This window comes from Cynocephalus volans, chromosome 6 (genome assembly GCF_027409185.1).
Source record: "Cynocephalus volans isolate mCynVol1 chromosome 6, mCynVol1.pri, whole genome shotgun sequence".
Lineage (NCBI taxonomy): Eukaryota > Metazoa > Chordata > Mammalia > Dermoptera > Cynocephalidae > Cynocephalus > Cynocephalus volans.
Genome location: NC_084465.1, coordinates 46,430,857 through 46,450,146, shown reverse-complemented (window position 1 = coordinate 46,450,146; position 19,290 = coordinate 46,430,857). Strand labels below are relative to the sequence as shown.

General features: G+C 36.9%; 2 protein-coding genes across 6 annotated transcripts; one reads left to right on the top strand and one right to left on the bottom strand.

Moving 5' to 3' along the window:
• Positions 1 to 2,244: 2,244 nt before the first annotated feature.
• THAP5 (THAP domain containing 5) lies at positions 2,245 to 10,375 on the bottom strand. The gene is made up of 3 exons (XM_063099721.1): positions 10,149 to 10,375; positions 6,610 to 6,802; positions 2,245 to 6,111 (listed from the first exon to the last, which is right to left on the bottom strand). The coding sequence occupies exons 1-3, from the start codon at positions 10,226 to 10,228 to the stop codon at positions 5,197 to 5,199; spliced, it is 1,188 nt and encodes a 395-aa protein (XP_062955791.1). The 5' UTR covers positions 10,229 to 10,375; the 3' UTR covers positions 2,245 to 5,196.
• Positions 10,376 to 10,488: 113 nt separating this feature from the next.
• Positions 10,489 to 16,818, top strand: DNAJB9 (DnaJ heat shock protein family (Hsp40) member B9). 5 transcript variants are annotated; one of them, XM_063099905.1, is made up of 3 exons: positions 10,489 to 10,571; positions 12,424 to 12,650; positions 13,552 to 16,818. In XM_063099905.1, the coding sequence occupies exons 2-3, from the start codon at positions 12,434 to 12,436 to the stop codon at positions 14,001 to 14,003; spliced, it is 669 nt and encodes a 222-aa protein (XP_062955975.1). In that variant the 5' UTR covers positions 10,489 to 10,571; positions 12,424 to 12,433; the 3' UTR covers positions 14,004 to 16,818. The 5 variants fall into 5 exon arrangements, with proteins under 5 accessions (XP_062955975.1, XP_062955976.1, XP_062955973.1 ...); XM_063099906.1 differs by lacking the exon at positions 10,489 to 10,571 and adding an exon at positions 10,574 to 10,626; XM_063099903.1 differs by lacking the exon at positions 10,489 to 10,571 and adding an exon at positions 10,578 to 10,687.
• The last annotated feature ends 2,472 nt before the right edge of the window (positions 16,819 to 19,290 follow it).

Genomic DNA, 19,290 nt, shown 5'->3' with positions numbered 1-19,290 from the left:
ACTTTCATATTGATGTGATTAACAATTACCACAAACTTTAGTGGTTTAAAAGAACACAAATTCATTCTCTCATAGTTCTGTCGAAGTTTGGTATGCATCTCACTAGAATAAAATCAAGGTGTTGGTAGACTGTGTTCCTTTCTAGAGGCTCTCGGGGAGAATCTGTTTTCTGCTTATTTGGATTGCCAGATTCATTTCCTTATTTGGATTCAGCTCCTGGTGATTGTAGGACTGAGGTCATCATTTTGCTGTTGGCTATAAACTGAGAGCTGTTTTTAGCTTCTAGAGGCCAATACGTTCCCTGGCTTATAGCTCCCTTCCTTCACCTTCAAAGTCAGCAAGGTGGGTTAAGTACTACATAGTATCTCTCTGACTCTGTTTGGAAAATGTTCTCTGCTTTTAAAGACTCAAGTGATTAGACTGGACTCACGCAGATAATTCAGAATAATCTTCCCATCTCAAGGCCTGTAACCTTTATTACCTCTACAAAGTACCTTTTGCCATGTAAGGTAACATTCATAGGTTCTAGAGATCAGGCTGTGGATATCTTTTGGTGGGGGGGAGGGTGGCAAGGGGGTGTAGCATTACTGTCTACTGCAGTGCCTAACTTCAAATGCAAGCTTATTGATTTCAAATAATCAACTCTTTCACTGTGATCTTCCTCCACACACACTTCTCTCTCAGTGGTCTTAAAACAGAGAATAACGATCATAAGAAAACCATTAAAGTTGAAGCACAGATATCCATTTTAACTAAGATACATAGTTTTTTTAACTTTGAAATGTTTTAAACATAATGAAGGAGACATAAACCTACCATTTAAATAGGCATTAACACGTTGACACATTAATTCAGCTCCCTTTCCTTTTTAACTTTTTAGAGAAATGAAACATCTCTCCACCTTCCCCCCTTCCCCTCCCCCACTGTCTTGCCTTCCCAGAGGCAATCACAATCCGGAAGTCAGTGTGCTTTTATTTCTTAACTATACAGGAATACATAGGGGAATTCAAAAGTTCATGGAATGATTCATATTACCTTTGAATTCCATTTTTCCATTAACTTTTTGAAGTACATTTATATGCAGATGGCTCTCCATATCCAAGGGTTCCATATCCATGGGTTCAACCAACCTCAGATTGAAAATATTCAGGGAAAAAAATAATTGTGTCTGTACTGAACGCATACATTTTTCTTGTCATTTATTCCCTAAACAATACAGTAAAACAATTTACATAGCATTTGCATTGAATTAGGTATTATAAGTAATCTAGAGATTTAAAGTATATGAGAGGATGTGCATAGGTTATCTGCAAATACTACACCATTTTACAACAGGGACTTGGGCATTTGAGGATTTTGGTATCTGAGGGAGGTCTGAGAATCAATCCCCCATGGACACCAAGGGAAGACTGTATATATAAGCAATATATAATACTATTTTCTGTACTTTAGAATTTTAATTTAGTACATTGTTATCAAATTTTTTACAACTTACCTTTTACACTTATTGTTTGGGTATTCATGTTGAAGAATATAGTTTATTCATTTTAACCGTTGTATAATATCTCATTGTTTTGGATTATAGGGGTGTCTTAGCTTAGGCTGCCTTAACAAAATACCATAGACTGGTTGGCTTAAATAACAGAAACTTATTTTCTCAGTTCTGGAGGCTGAAGTCTCAGATCACAGTGCCAGCACGGTTGCGTTCTGGTGAGGGCTCTTCCTAGCTTGCAGATATGTCCACCTTGTTGCTGTGACCTCGCATGGAGGAGAGAGCAAGCAGCTTCTTGTAAGGACATAATCCTACCTTATCAGTGCCCCACCCTTATGACCTTATTAAATTTTAACTATTTCCTTAAAGGCCCTATCTCTAAATAGTAATACTGGGGGTTGGGGCTTCAACATATGAATTGGGAAGGGACACAATTCAGTCTATAGCAAGGAGTGTTTATGATTTTTTTTCTCAATGAAGCATGTGATAAAATCCTCTGCCTAGACCAGGAGGAGGGAGGGGCCGGAGACAAAGGGAGGAGGGGATGGAGAATTTGAGAGTGGAGTTAAGAACTTAGTAAACAAATACAGTAACACTGCTGGGCCTATTTGAGTTATGTGGTCATGAATTTAGCATCAAGTCTGTCCACTGTGTGATTTTCTCCAGCTACTTGTTCTGATGTAGGAACAGAAAAGGCAAAAAACACACTTGTGTTCAACAGGAATGGAGTTTAAGCAAATGAGAATAGAAGAAAGCACAATGCTGTTGAAGGTTTTACAGCAGAATGGCTATAAGGGTCCGCAGCATCAGAATAAGGATGAAGGTGAACACAAAAAGGGGGTTATTTTAGTTATCCATTGTGGCCTAATTATCCATCTCAAAATTTACAAGCTTAAAACAAGCATTTTATTTTCCTCACAATTTTGTCGTTAAGGAATTTGAGAAGAGTTCTGCTAGATGGTTGTCTCTGCTGCACTTGGTGTCATCTAGAGCAGCTGAAGCTTAAGTATCCATTTCCAATGCGGCTTCTTCACTAATGTCTGATGTCTCATTCTTCAGTCTCTCCATGTGGTGTGGGCTTTTCCAGTACGATCTCAGCATAATCAAATATCTTTCATGGCATCTGGCTTTCTAAGAGGAAGTGTTCCAAAGAGGAAGTAAAGGATGCCAGACCTATTAATGGCTGAGTATGGAACTGGCAATGTCACTTTTACTGTATTCTATTGGTCAAAGCAGTCACAGAACCCATCCAGATTCAAAGAGGTAGAAATAACTCAACCTCTTGATAGGGGAGTAACAAGGTCATACTACAGAAGAACATACAGGAAAATCCTTTCATAAAGCTTACAGTCTAGTTGAAGAGGTAGCCAAAGATATCATGATAAAAAAATATAAGGTAAATGCTGTTACAGTGTTATAAAACAAAGCCCTATAAGAGCAAGAGGAAACAATTTTGACTGGAAAAAAGTGATGAACTTCTACCAAAGTTGAAATATAATTTTGACAGGCTGGTTGAGTTTAGGGAATAAAATAATCATACACAGGGACAGACACCCCTATGGCATGTGTGGGAAATACTAAGAAATCCAGTGTGAGCAGAACAGGATAAATAGAATCACAGACGATAATATATACAATAGTAATAAATTTGGCTTTATTTTGTAGGTTTAAGAGAGTAACTTGAGATTTTTGAACTAGAAAAGTAAGTGGTAGGTGGGTGATATAGTTAGTTGGATCTACAGTTTAGGTAAGAAGCTGACAGCAGAGTCCAGGATAATATGGAGGCAGAAGATTGAAAATGTAGGCAAGATTAGCTAAGAGGTTCCTATAATAGTCCAAATAAATAAAGTTGACCAGAATCTGCAAATACAATTTAGAGATCAACTGGGTTACATTAAGGACATCCTCACTGAATACAGACAAAACAAAAAAAATCTTTAGTACTTATAATTTATTAAGTTTAAAGAAATCCACCTAGTTTAAATTATTTCTGAGGAACCTATAACTTTAAATAGAAAATTACTACGATGTGCACTGTTATAAACTGACTTGAAACAACATATTACTTTATTGTGACTTAAGGTTATTTTCGTTTGTATTATTTATTTTAAATTAAGTATTAGCAAAATGTAACATGGGAATACTTAAAAATTTAACATTACATTAACTCTCCCAATTATGTGAACATAATTTATGCAAAAATTTTAAGTTTCTTCCCCCATGGTCACCTAATAAAGATACTTCTAATCTTTTCATAATTAGCTGACAGAATTTCCAAGAATAACAATTTATTAGCCTAAAGAAACTAAGTGAAATATGGCCAAAAATAATCACCATTCATTTACAAAACAATTAATATATTACTTGCTATTCAGAGTCAACTAATATTTATTGAGCACCTCCTATTTTCCAGGACCAAAAACATGTTTGTTAACTTACAGAATTCTCAAAACCATCCTTTAAGACAAGTAATAGTATTTTTTATTTCATACATGGAAAAACTAAGAATCAGACTGATAGAACTTGCTCAACAAAATAGGAAGTAACAGAATAGTCACACTGACTGCCAATTTTAAGGGAACATATCTTCTATTTTTTCATATTTGTGTTATCACAGTCTTTGCTTTTACATTTCTTTTTCTTAAATTATCTGAATATAAGCAGCATTTTAATTTATATTACACCACTTCCCTTTCCTAAGGGAAAACTTTTGTCTCCCTGAGGGCATCACCATTTATCTGTAATTTCTTGCTTATAAATTTCAATGAAATACACAAAAGTAGGACTGTATGCCGTTAAGTATTACTCTCTTATTCTAGAATTTAAAAATGACACAAGCGCACATTTTAAAAGCTACACCTATAAAGAAATAGATGCAAACTATGAATTCTAAAATATGTATATATTTAAAATTAACCTCGTTAATTTTTGGTTTATAAATATAACTTTATAAATATAGAATATTAAGAAGCTTCAATGACTATGTATTTTGATGGTTAGCCACATATAAGGTACTGAAATACACATTCTTTTAAGTTTAAAGTACCTCTCCTAAGAATTGGGCTAATGAGTATTCCTAGTTTACTTCAATTGGAATAAAATTATAAAAGTATTTTTCTTTACATTACAGATATATAACTATAGACAAAAGGTCAAACACCACAGAATTCAATAAATATGGAGGATAATCCAATAGTTAAAAATATCAAATTCTAGCCAACTTCTAGTATTATGAAAGTATATATTATCTTATAGAAAACCTGTTCTAACGAAAGAATCTGAACAGAAAGGGTAGAAACTCTAAAGAAACAAATAATTAGAGATCTAATAAGTACCCTTAATTTACAGATTAGGGACTGAGGCTCAATCTTGATAAGTAACTTGCCCACATCATATACCAATGGTAGAACCTGGAAATTACTGAACCTGACTTCTATTCTGGGCTCCTCTGACCATATCTTTGTTCTCATTTCTGACTGAATAATACTTTTTACTCACTATATTCTAACTTTACTTTGGAAAATAATCAACAGAATTGTTTTCTCTCTAGTACAACTCTCTAGTTTTTCTCAAAAATGAGCATTATAAGAACAGCATGCAGTTCATAACATTAGAGCACTTTCATTGCTTCATTAAGATGAGAACTTTATACAGGAAAAAGTTCACTTTATAAAAGTCATAGCTTTAAAACCTTTACTTTTACTTTACATCATTGTGACTTCGTATGTTGTGAAATGATTTTCTATAATCTTGACATTTTCTTCAGATAGCCAATTTTCCTGTTTTAGCTGCCTAATAAGAGCTTCTAAAGACTTCAGTCTTCCTAGAGTTTGTTGCTCTTGTAGCTCAAGAAGAGTTATCTTTGAATGTAGCTTACAGACTTTCTGCCAAAGATGTTCCTTATTTATGTCTTGCCTACAGTAAGAATGTTCAATTTGCAAAACTTCTGTCCCATAGTCTATATCCTTATATAAGGAGTCTTCAATATCTATGTTTTCCATTTCCATGGTTTCTTTCTGGGCAGGTGTAAAAGAATTAACTGCAGCTGTAGAATTTTCTGTGGGTACAAAAATGGCAATAACAGATTCTTTATTTGTGTTTAATTCCTCAACTGTTTGATTAATTGTGCTGAAGAACAATGGACTTTCCTGTGTTGACTTAATTTCCATGGAATTATTTGTAAAGTTTGAATTAGCAAGATGATTGGTAGTTATTTCAAGCACTTCTTGGGCTTCCAAAGCCTGTTGAATACCTTCTGAATTTGAAGTTGTCAAAGTAATAGTGGTAGAATTTAGATTCTCAAAAGATGAGTGAAAACCCCCTATACCTATATCTTGGTTAACTGATGTCGCCAAGGTAGATTCTGGTTTTCTGGTATTTTGTTTAACTAGATTAAGAGTTAACATGTTATTTTTTATACTTCCTGTTTTTGGAGCTGGTGGCTTCACTAAGGCAGAAGAATCTAGTAATTCTGCATGGTCAGGGAGCATATCCGTGTTAACTGTATTTTTCTTTCTCTCATTTGATGCAAGTGATTCTTCTGACTTGGCTTTTAGGCATACTTCTTTCTCATCTTCTAATTTTTTCTTCTGAGATTTTTTTTTGGAAGGGTTTTTTCCCTAGAAAATAGTATTTTCAAATTTTAAAAAAGATGGCTTTTATAGGCTTATTCTCTTGTGAGTGCTGACTATTTAACTATAATTTTGGGCAGTATACTGGCCATGCAAATTTATTCAGTTTAAGAAATGTTCTAACTATTTAACAACTTAAATATACCTTAAGATGTTTTTTAAAAAGCATTATGCTCATTCAATATACGAACATTTCAGATCATTCAAAAGACCAGTAAAAAGAAAACCTTTACTGGTTAACTTACGTTAATGACTAAATAATATATGTATGTGTTATCGTTTGCTTCTCTTAAGCTGTGCTTAAGACAGTTTAAAAATTGTCACTCCTTTAGTAAAAACACAAATTAGTGTTCCTTCTTTTCAAGTATCTGTTTTCCGAACAGTTATCTTTCCCTCTCACTTTTTTTTTTTCCCCCCTCTCACTTTTTCCACCTGATCACCTGCCACCCTGCTCAGCATTATCCCCCCTCTTCCCTACTCCAATACCTGATTGTCTTCGGGCAAAGAAAATATTGTTGGAATTGCAGTTTGTTTTAAATATCGAATACCCCATCTGATGTCAAGAGAGTCAGGAGTAAAATGGTCACTACACAGGAACTGGTATTTACTGGGAACCCATGAATCTCGTTTCATATTCTTTAACCACTTTTCAAGTCTTTCTTTGTCATGTAGAGGAAACCTGAAATTAAAAAAAGAAAAAGAGAAGAAAAAGAAAACTTTGCTATTTTTATAATTTTGCCAGATTCCAGGCCTACATATCTACGTAACCTATGTGTCAAGTCCTGCAAAAGCAAGGAAAGCATGCCTACCAGATAAGAGCAACTTTATGCAACTACTACTATATCATCTCTGCCATCAGAGGACTAAAATGTAAGATATGTAGCCAAAGCTGTTGTTTAAGAAGAATAGCTTGTAAAACTTAGAGTTCCTTCAAGTAAAATATGTGTGTTCCTACAAAGGATAAAATCTATGTATATTTTCTATGGATTACGTTCCAGTTTTACTTTGTTGTATAGTTTGTCTAGAACTAGGAAAGAGCTTTGTATAAATTATAAATACCTATTCAAATGTATTTCATACTAATACCACAAACCAAATGGTTTGTTGTCTCTAATCCAAGGCAATATTAAGCTTTAGGCTCTTATTTATATTAATATTTTTTAAATAAGGAGACATTAATTCAAACAACTGGTTTAGCTGAATAAAATGACTGCTCTTATGAAACCACTAATATTCCATTTTCTCCACTGGTATCAGCCTCAATTTTACCCGTATGGAATTCAGTCTAATATTTCTAGACTTCTATAACCAATGGACTGGGAACTCCAAATTCTGGTTCTGAAGGAAAAACTTTGATGCAAGAGAACCAAACATGTTAAAAAGGACAGACTCAAAAATGTTCATATGAAACAAATCAAACGCTGCAAAAGACAGAGAAAAGCGAGATGGCTCTCTATACGTTTTGTTCCTGTACTAACAAAAACCTGAATTTATAGTTGGTGCTCACATATGTGTATTGCAATCTGTTTTATAGGCAAAACTAGACTAACGGTAGAATCTGACTGAAAAATTTTCCTACCAGTCTAAAAAGATTTGGGTTAAAGTGTATTAAACAACAGTTGGCAGTGGTTTATATTTCATTTGATGGTTTTCCAAGAACATAGTCCAAGACATATACTACCTAATAATTACCTGTTTTTTAAAAATTGTAACAATATAAAGTCTTATATAAAATATAGCTGTTACACGTTCCCCTCCCCCAATCCTAACCATTTAGTTAATGCTTTGTGAGGCATAATTTTTTTTTCTAAATTTTCATAACTTTATAAGATCCTAGGGGTTTTGTAGGAAATACTTTTTAACCCTGACATTCTCATATGGAAAAAAATCAGATGATCTACCTTTGTAAGATCCACCATAAAAACAACGTTCACACGTTTTGAAAATATGTTAACCTTGCACATATCAATGACTTAGGTTGTAAGCATGACAGGCATAATCAGAAAAGGCTCTGAAAGACAAATACAATTTTCTTTTCAGAGGACCTGAATTCTGCTAGCCATAGGTAAAGTTCAGACTATTTGTTGCATCAAAAATGAAAATGTGCCTTTTACAACGGTTTTTAATATAAATTAATGTATAAGGATGCTGTTTGCAAATTATTTCCACTGTACCTATATGCTAAGTTATCAAACGATTTAAAAAACACATTTTGTGTATATTTTTAACAGTAATTGGATTGCATCATTTCTTCAACAGGTAAAGCTGTAAGAAATCTCCTGCAATACATTTCCTAAACACCTCGTATCTTTATACTGGTTCAATTTGTCTGACTGGTAATTCTGTTTCACTGTCTTATCTAATTCCCCCCAAAACATAAGATAATCATAGTAGAAACTGAACAATATATGCATATATTTACTAAATTCCCAAATTCATCTAAATTTATACTACAGATTACTTACAATGTCATCATGAGCAAATTCAATCCCTCATGTTTGATGATATCAGGGAAATAAAACCAACCCAATATTTATTTTGTGGATCACACATGGAATTTTAAAAACGTAAAAATAAAAAATCCCACTTTCACTAAATTCACATTTTGAGGGAAAAATCTTTAATTGATCTTTATAATTCATTTGGCATTATTATTATTAATTTTCCTTAAAAATAGTAACTGTGAGATCCACAAAGATTTAAAAAATTTTTAGTTTAGCTTACACCTTCCCAAATCCAAGGCCAAATCCGGGAAATATGGGACTAAAACAGGTTCAACATGATCTTTTGCTACAAATCTTCCCAGAGCTAGAGCCATTAATATAGGAGCATTTCCCTATCAACTGACCATGGATTAGATTCTTTTTCTCCCAAAATATCTTTGCATCTCATGGAAGGGCTTTAAGGGAAACAATTCTGGAAATACTGCTATTTAATGTGATTTACTTGGGACTATCAGGTTTTTTCCTCCATTACTTTAAGACAATGAAAAGCAGACGAATCATTAGTGAATGCGAGCTTCAGGTCTAAAGTAAAACGGGCTTCACAAAATACCTGGTTTATGTTTGAAGAAAGTAAAGATAACCACGTTTTATCGAAATGCATTACGTTTAAATACAAGAAAAAGAAGAAAATAGACTATTTAAAATGTTGATTTTCATAGGCTTTTCATATATATTAAGCAGGTACCGCCTACATGTGGTTTTACCTCTTTACACTGTAAGTGCGAATTGAGTACTACAAATATTCTCACTTTACGAAAGAGAGACCAGAGGCACCGAGAGCTGAAATAATTCTCAATTAGGTACTGAAACCAGGATCTGAACCCACTAAGTCTGGCTTTGGAGCCTGGACTATTATTATACAACGTTGCTTCCCTGTTCTTCTGAATAAAAAGCAGTATACTTCTATAGTCTCGCGGAAATATTTCGTGGCCTTAGTAATTCAGAATAACATTTATCTACCCTATTCTCTGTAGGAATAAAGCATATATATACACAGCCCTGAGCAAGAGACAGTTTATAATTCCGGCTGTGACACAAAATTTTCAAGGCAGGTTACCTAATCTTTCTGGGCCTCAGTTTCCTCAGGAGAAAAATGGGATTAAATTACACCTTTGCGACATAACTCACAGGAGATGTAAATTAACTTTGAGCGCATCTTCTCACTTCGCAGGCTTTATGTACCTTAAATGTGGTTAACGTTGTTCAATGTGATGAGGTCAGGTAGATCGGAAACGCTTTGAAACCCACAAAACACCGTTAACTTTACCGTTTTAACTTCTGTTAACACCCAAGCAGGCCCCTATGCCTCGCAACCAACCCGGTGTCCCCGCTCAGGAAGGACACTGCCAGGTAAACTGGATTCAAGCCATCATGCTCTCCTACCGCGCGGTGACCGAGCAGGCCCGGGGAGCTGAGGACTAATCAATACAGCAGACAGGAGATCCCCAAGTCCTGGTCCCCAAAGCCACAGGACCGGGGCCCAAATGCGAGACTGACGCTTCTGCTCCAGGGACAACTTACGGGTAAAAACTCAGCTTCCGGTCCTTATTGTTTCGTCCCCGGCGGTTTTTACAACAAGTCGCAGCGCAATAGCGGGGCATTGCTTTGGAGAGTCCCCGGAAGACCCGGGCCGGCGAGGGGCTCAGGCCGGCCCTCCTCGCTGAGGCGGGGCCGCAGGTCCAAGCCGCCCGAGCCACCGCGCCTGCGCTGGGATCTGATCAGGGCCAACACGCCACAGCCGTACCTTCACTTCCTCCTCCGCCGACTTCAGCACTTCCTTTTCGGGGGTTGGGGCCGGAAGTGACGCACAGGCTGAGCGGCAACAACAGTTTTCCACGTGCGCGTAGGGAGCCAGGGTCAGGTGGGCAGGCGGGAGCCAATGGGGAATCGTTTCGTGTAGGTCTTCCCCTGGGTGGTGGTTCCAGCAGGGACCGTCCGCTTGAGGTGAGCGGGCTGAGAGGGGACTCGGCGGCGTCGGCGGCGGCGGGAGGAGCGCGAGGTCGGTGGGCAAGCGGCAGTGGGGTTCCCTCCGGCTCCGGGAGGCCGCGACGGAGGCCGGGGTGAGAGCCCGGGCCTGAGCAGTCGAACGGAGGTGGTCGTCAGCCTTGCTGGTGCCTCCGTTTTGTGAAGGAGAAGCAGCCGCCAGAGGGTGCGGGTGAGGGACGAGGCCGGGGTCGCGGGGGCTTTGGAGCGACCGCGGAGCTGTGGCCTGTCTTTGTGGGCAGTCTTGGCTTCGGTGTCCGCCGCGGTCGCTGCGAGGGCTTCGGGCTTGCATGTTCTTGACGAAGGGAATAGGAGAAAGGAGATGGCTTGACCACAGGATCGTGCGATTTGTGTTTCGGAGTGTGCTGCTGGCTTTCTCTGGCGCCAGACAGCTCTTCCCAGGGCTGTATCCCGGGCTGCGGGGAGCCCCTACGTCCGGGCCTGTTCGGACAGGGCGTGTGCTGGTCGCCTTTGGGTGAAGGTTGGCCGGTCTAACCCAGCCGGCCAGCGGCGCTGGGGAGGAAGGCCCAAGCTTCTCTCCAGCGGGTGGGTTTTGGGAATGAGAAGTCAGTATAATAGAAAAGTTAGTCTACTAAAAAATAATCACATGTTCAACCTGAAACCATGGAGTAACGTTTATCAAACTAATGACGTGCCTCTGTGTGGGGATTAGACTCGCTCTTTGACTAGGGAGCAGCCGGCAGTCGGTGCGGCGTCCAAGGTACATGCTCCGTTGTGTTCTTTAAACCAGGAGGTTGTACTTGATCCTTGGTACTTGTGACTATGAGTAACTATGTGGAAAGAAGTAATCCACCTGCTAATTACGTTCAGAAAAGGCCACAGGAGAGGAAGTCAGGCAGTTTCCACAAACCATAGTGTCTTTTCGTCAGCCTAGTTATGTCATCATAGGTTATTAAGGACTCCTGTAGTACAGCATTCAAAAAACAAAATCACTTGATATACTATCAAGAGTTCTAAGTTAAAAATTATTTAAGAGTTTAAAAGTAAGAGAAATATTTTTAACTACTGAGTAGTTTGAAAATAAGAATCTAGCTTGTCTGAAGTACAAACTCTCAAGGTTCATTTTCCTAGTAGATTTAGCAGAAATCTTAAATTCTATTAATTACGAGTTTTAAACAGAATTTACTTATCCATGCTTCTTTGTTAAACATTTGGGATATTACATTTGGAAAAAAAAAAAGCATGCTATTGTGTTGTCAGTATTATGATTGTCTATTTGCAGTCCTTGGTTCACTTTGCTGAAATGAAACTTAGATTGATGCTTTCTTAGGGAGGGAAGATCACCACTTGTTTAGACATATTGGGCTATTTACCTTGGTAATGCACTTTTTTTTCCCCTGTGAAGTTAAATACGTTATCACCCTCTCTGAATATGAATTCTTGAAAAGTGGAATCCTTTAAAATATTATTTGGGTTCTATTACACCCCACCCCCTTTTTAAACAGTGCTTGCATTTGAAGAATCTTCGATATTAACTGGTAAAAATCAGTTATAGAAGATCTTGTGTCTTCTCTGTGTATGACCAAAATATTAGTGGAAAGTCAAAGCCAAGAAAGATTTTTCTCAAATTGGTTGAATTCTGTTTGCATTCAACAAGGTTAAGCTAATTTGGGAGTCATAAAACCCATGTAAGTGAAATGACATGTGAACTGATGCAAGATACTATATGTCTAACATTTTGATATCTCATTAATTTTACCTTGTATCCCAAAGGTTCATTGGGTTTCTTTTAGAAGAAAAAAAGTCTTTAAGATTACCTCCATGGGTAAATTTTTTTTCTTTTCTTTTTTAGGATATTAGAAATGGCTACTCCCCAGTCAGTTTTCATCTTTGCAATATGCATTTTAATGATAACAGAATTAATTCTGGCCTCAAAAAGCTACTATGATATCTTAGGTGTGCCAAAATCAGCCTCAGAGCGCCAAATAAAGAAAGCCTTTCACAAATTGGCCATGAAGTACCATCCTGACAAAAATAAGAGCCCTGATGCTGAAGCAAAATTCAGAGAGATTGCAGAAGGTAATTAAATGACTGTCTCCGAGGTCTCATGGGTATACACTAGTAGGGTGAATGATAGCTAAGAAGTATGTATGTATTTAAAGGTGGAGTGAATAGATGAATGATAGTCGATAATTTTATTGGTGTACAGATCTAAAAATGTTGAAAATGTATTATTTCATTCTATTATTATTTATAAAATAGCTGTTATGTCTGTATGAAGAGGAATTTTTGGTATCCAAAATTCTTACCAACTAACTTATGAAACAGTATTTTACTAAATATTATAGACTAAATCTAAAAAAAGTTAAAATAGATTCTAAAATGCCTTTAAAATTTTCTTCTTCACTTGATCTACATCTAAAAACCACATTTGTCTGTAAAGGAAAGTCTGAAACAAATTTTGACTTAAGACTAGTTCTAAAACAAATTGGACCTCCTAAACATTCAGTAATTAATAGTGGAGGAAGTAACTGAGTAGGGAGTTGGAATTAAGTATTTACTTTAATAGTAAGGAAGTGAAAAATCTGAATTCCCATTAATTGGTTATATTTGACCATTTAATTCATTAATACAAGTAATGGTTTCACAGAAATAATCTGAAAATTAAATAACTCTGTGATTATTGCCTACATGTTTATTTGTAGTAATGGTAGCATTCACTTAACAAATATTTATTGGGTATTTACTGGAGGTGGCATTGTGCTAATGGCTCGTAATACAGCAGTGAACAAGACAAAATCCCTGCCTTGTTTTATGACTTTTATTTTAACTTCATGCTGTGTTCGTAGTGTTTTGCTTTTACTTGTGACTTGAAATCCTTTCCTAAAATAGAGTTGAGTTCATTTATTCGAAGAGATTTGAATATGTGTTATTTTGAATATTTTACCTTCAGTTACTAAAGTGTTTTTATCTTTTTCAGCATATGAAACACTCTCAGATGCTAATAGGCGAAAAGAGTATGATACACTTGGACACAGTGCTTTTACTAATGGTAAAGGACAAAGAGGTAGTGGAAGTCCTTTTGAGCAATCATTTAACTTCAATTTTGATGACTTATTTAAAGACTTTGGTTTTTTTGGTCAAAACCAAAACCCTCAGTCCAAGAAGCATTTTGAAAATCATTTTCAGACACGCCAGGATGGTTCCAGTAGACAAAGGCATCCTTTCCAAGAGTTTTCTTTTGGAGGTGGACTGTTTGATGACATGTTCGAAGATATGGAGAAAATGTTTTCTTTTAGTGGTTTTGACACCACCAATAGGCACACGGTACAGACTGAAAATAGATTCCATGGATCTAGCAAGCACTGTAGGACTGTCACTCAACGAAGAGGAAATATGGTTACTACATACACTGACTGTTCAGGACAGTAGTTCATTCTTTTTCTGTTCTCATTAAATGCAACTAGTTGACTCTTCCTCAGTATCTTTGATGTAAAACAATTTTCTGTGAACTATTTTGACAAGTGCATGATTTCACTTTAAACAATTTGATATAGCTGTTTAATATAAATAAATTGTTTTTGGCAAATTCAGCAACATTCAACTAGTAGACAAAAAGCTAGTTATTAATTTCCCTGATTAGAAAAGGCTTTTTTAAAAAAAATATGTCTGCCTAGTCTTTTTTCTCTACCTGCTCTTGAGCTCATTAATGTGGCTAGTTTTATTACCAAGAAAAGATTGAGTTTGCCTAATGCATATTTAAAGCTTAAACTTTAAAAGTTATTGTAGATTCAAATTGTGTGAACTTGAGTGATATTTATAGTGAAACCTTTGCTAATTTAAAGTTGCATGCTCTGTTGCATTTGTGACTTGTGTTGCTAAATGTACATGGAACTGTATAATTGGTCATTCAGCAAAGGAGAACAGTATCTTGGTTAATTGCCACTGAAAACTTCAGAAAGGTATGGTTTGATATTTACCACAGAACTGGGCCTTTCTACAGTAGAATTGGGGTAAAGAAAATGATTGTGTTGCTCATAGTCATTTAGGCTGAAAAAAAGTCGAAAACTTATGAAATATTGCCAAGAGATTGTTACATGTTTGGTCCCTGGCTGATGATTTTGTAGTGTAGAAATCATAGCTACATACACATCTTTTCACATTTCTTTCTTAGTTGTAGATCTTAATACGGATTTATGTGTATTTTGTGTATGTGTGTAGTTTCTCTTCTTTGCACTTATCTTTATCTAGAGATTGACTAATACCTCATTCTGTTTGTAAAACCAGCCAGTAATTTCTGTGCAACTTTATTATGTGCAATATTTTTAAATCCTAAGAAATGTGTGCTTTTGTTTTCAGGTAGACTTATTTCTTTAGTTCTGCACTTTTCCACATTATACTCCATATGAGTATTAATCCTATGGATACATATTAAAACTAGTATAATGTCTCATACAACATTGTATGTGAGTGAGAGAAATATAAATATTTACAACCTGATATTCTTTGTTGTCATTTAATTGTTAAAAGTTTTTTATGCAATTCTAGAGGCATGGAAGGTGTATAAGCCATGGGGCATATGTTAATCATAAGCTATATTCTTGAAGTTACCTTTGACTGACCTGAAAATCCTGATAGGACCTTGTTTGATTGCTGTTTGGTAATTTTTATTGCTTTCTTATCATTCTTCTCTCACAAATTTTGGTAGCTGGAAGATTTTGTTAATTATAATTTTGGTGTATTTACTTTCTAGGAGCAAGTGTTCTGTCACTAGTTCTTTCCCCTTTAAGCCTTGCTGGGAAAAAGCAGAAACTTTGCATAAAGGTGTATTTTATGATCATCTTTAATTTGAAAACTGTTAAGAAAATGAATGTATTCTGTTATACTTATGTACCTCACTTTTGTTTGATAATAAAATAGCCATATCTTGAATTTTGGGCTAAGGATTACCTGTAGCCTGTTAAACAGAAGAAATTAAGCCCCCCCCCCCCCCGCAAAAAAACCCCCTTATTTTCAAATCAGGATTAACTTTAAGGTTGCATTACTTTGATATTGTTAGCATGTGTCCCCTTTTTTTCCAGGGCCTGATTATCTTTCTTGTTATCACTATCCTGAACTTTTATTTTGATCCTCTCTATTCCGACCTTCCTTTTGGCCATTTGGCATAATTTTTGCAAGGAAAAATGGACCCTGAAACATACAAACTTAAGATACAAACTTAAAGATACTTAGATAATCTGTAGGTATGTGTGTGTTTGAGTAGTTTGATATAAGCAATTGAAAATTAGATCCATAATAAACATAAGAGTTTCTCCAATAACAGATTTTGTCTGTTTTATGATTTGTACAGATTGAATGTACAAAGATAGAAAATGGAAAACTTCTATATGTGAAGAAATGACCAATAAAATAGCTCGATCTACACCCCCTACAGAAATGACTACGTATAAAGTCTATCAAAGTGTTTTACTTCTGGATGAAATAGTAATTTTCATATCATGACTTCTAAGCTTGAACTAAATTCTGTAATTCTTCAATATTTCGGTGCTGGATATGTCTTGAATTGGACGCTATAAGCATATAGTAGGTATGTGATGAGATTAGTTTTATGATAATTCAGATTGCCCAAGGTCAAGTAAGGATTTGTACATTTGTGGAGTAGTTAATTTTTTGAAATAGATTTTCGTTGAGCAGTTAAAACATACTAGGAAAATGAAATCATTGCTAAACAGAGTAAAGAGGAGATTGGTACCAACAATAGGTCTCTAAAGCTTTCTTCATGTTAATCTTTCCACCTTCAGTTCCAGATGGCAGTGATAACAAATAAATCTGCCCTGATCAGGTCGGCTAAATTACAGTGCCTTGGGGGATCTGGCATAAGTAGTCATGTCCACGTGGAAAGCATTATCATAAGAGCATTTTTTTTACTTAGAAGCAACTGTGATGGCACCAGAAAGTTATAAGGTAACCTTATAGGTTACTGGAATGCTTCTTGTAACCCTTACCCTAAATCCCTGTATGTAGGATGTAACCTAGTAACAATCCCAAATCTATACATATGTACAACAGATAGAAGAACTGGTGAAGTGATTAGGTGGGGCTATCTTCTCTCTCTTTTGATCCTTCTTTCTGTGATTATAAAGTGCTAAGCTCTGCTGGCCCTCTTCAGCGTGCATATCTCAGGATAACCTGACCTATGTGTTTCCTCAGTTCCAATTGTTATTGGCTCAATAAATCCTATGCTTTATATGCTTGGCCTCAGTTTCTTTTAGGTCAACAACGGGTTAAATATAGTCATTCATGATTGTTTTCCTTCTGTCTTGATCCCAATGAAATGACAAAAAATTTAAGAATGAAGGCATAATAGTGCTGGAAAACAGCAGCCTGAAGTTTGTATACATTCCAGGAATGTATAAAGCAGAAGAGTTTGGACAGGGAGAGAAATCAAAAACCACAGCCAAAGTGTCCCAGAGAACCATTAAAGCTTAGATTGGGGCCCGGGGGGAGGGGGGGAAGGAATGAGCCACAGTTCAATCATGTTAATTAATTGAGTAATTGCTATATCCTCTTAAACAGTTGTTGACAGAAGTAGCTTATTCTTCAGGCTGGGAACTAAGAACAACTCTTTTTTTTTTTTTGTCTTTTTCGTGACGGGCACTTAGGCAGTGAGTGTACCGGCCATTCCTATATAGGATCCGAACCCCCGGTGGGAGCGTCGGTGTGCTCCCAGCGCTGCACTCTCCTGAGTGCGCCACGGGCTCGGCCCTAAGAACAACTCTTGAAAGAAAAGGGATTAACTGTAATCATCCCTGGGGAGGCTCTCCAGTGAGGGTATTGGGGGCCTGATAGGAAGGCAGAGTAGAGGCCAAGTGAATTTTCACTTGCGGGTGGAGAAGATGCTGGTGAGAATGGCAGCACTCCACTCCCAGAGTAAAGTCTCCCTACATTGGCACCTGTGGGAACAATAACTTCTACATGCTGACCACATACTCACCTGTAGGCACCTGCCTATTAAGAAGCTCTGATAATTTACTCAAATCATAGCTCCTATTCAAAAAGGCAATCCAAGGCCAGCCCTGTGACTCACTCGGGAGAGTGTGGCGCTAGTAGCCCCAAGGCCGCAGGTTCGGATCCTATATAGGGTTAGCCGGCCGGCGCTAGCCGGCTGAGCTGAGCGTGGTGCAGACAATACCGTGCCGAGGGTTGCAATCCCCTTACTGGTCAAAAAAAAAAAAAAAAGTCTGCATAACTGCTGAGGAAACTGCCTTTCTCAGCTGTCTGTGCAGTTTGATGTAGTTCTTTATAAACACATACAGGTATCCAAAGAAAACTAAAAACTGGAAAAGAAGCCCCAACAACCAACCCTGACAGAAATGTAATTCAGGGACTGAAAGATAATTTAAAATTTTAGTGTTATTAGACTTCTGATGAAATATTGTATCAATGAATCAGGCATATGTTCTTATCTTAATATGCTTACTCCAGAGTTTCCTTCCATGTACTGATGGTGTCAGACAGGATAGATGAAAAAATATGAATCCACATTTAGTTTACATTTACATCAACTGCGACCAGTGTCAATGGGAGATAAGAGCAAATGTGCAGTACAAATTTTGCCAACCATGCAGGCCTATTTTGTCTAATCGAATTCAGATTCTTCCTTTTATCTCAACTTTGCTACTCAGCTACCTCCTCAGCTTCTCTCCAGACCTTGCCCCTAAGGTAGAGAGCTACCTAGGTAATTTGTTGTGCAGTTCTATTTATTGTTATTCATTACGATACATCATAAAAGGTAAGCAGGGTTAGAATGATGAGACTTGTGGAAGAAGATGAGCTATAACCATAATGAACAAGTAAATTACTACATAAGGTGATAAACTATGTAAAAAGAAAATGTAACACTATGGGGAGGAGAATTGGGAGAGCAGGCAGGTTGAGGATGTGTTGCAATTTTCAACAGGATGATTAGCACAGGCCTCAGTGAGAAGGTAGATCTGCATAAATGCCTAAGGTAGTTATTCCTCTGGAAGGTGGAAGCATGTGTGAGAAGTTCTAGGAACAGTGAAGAAGCCAGTGTAGTTGGAAGCCAATGAGGAAAGGAGAATAGTGGGAGATGAGTTCATATAATAGGGTTTGGGAGCAGCCCTACAGATTATGTAGGGCTTTGTCAGTTTTTGTAAAGGATTTGGCTTTGGAATGTAATGGGATAGCTGCGTTTTGAGCAGATTTATGATTTGATCTTTTAAACATTTTAAAAGGATCACTCTAGCTGCTGGGTTAATAATATTCTATAAAGGGTCAACAGTGGACTAGGGAGACCAGTTAGGAGACTATTTGAGTATTCCAGGATGAAAAATTGTCACAGCTCACACACCTCACCAGGGTGGTAGCAGTGGAAGTGATGGGAAATGGCTGGATGTATTCTGCAAGTAGAGATACCAGGGTTTGCTTATGGATTGAAAGTAGTCTTGAAAAAGGAGGAAAGGATGATTCTAATATTCAGGTTCTGAGTAACTGGAAAGATAGAGTTCCCCTTAACTAAGATAGAGAGGCTGCAAGAAGAAGACATTTAAGGGGGGAAATCAGAAGTTCAGTTTGGACATACAGAATTTGAAATGAGTAGGTGGGTGGAGATGTGCCTTGAGTTTGGGGGAGAGAACTGAGCTGAAAATGTACATTTTGGAATTGTCAAAATGTAGGTGACATTTAAAACTTTGAG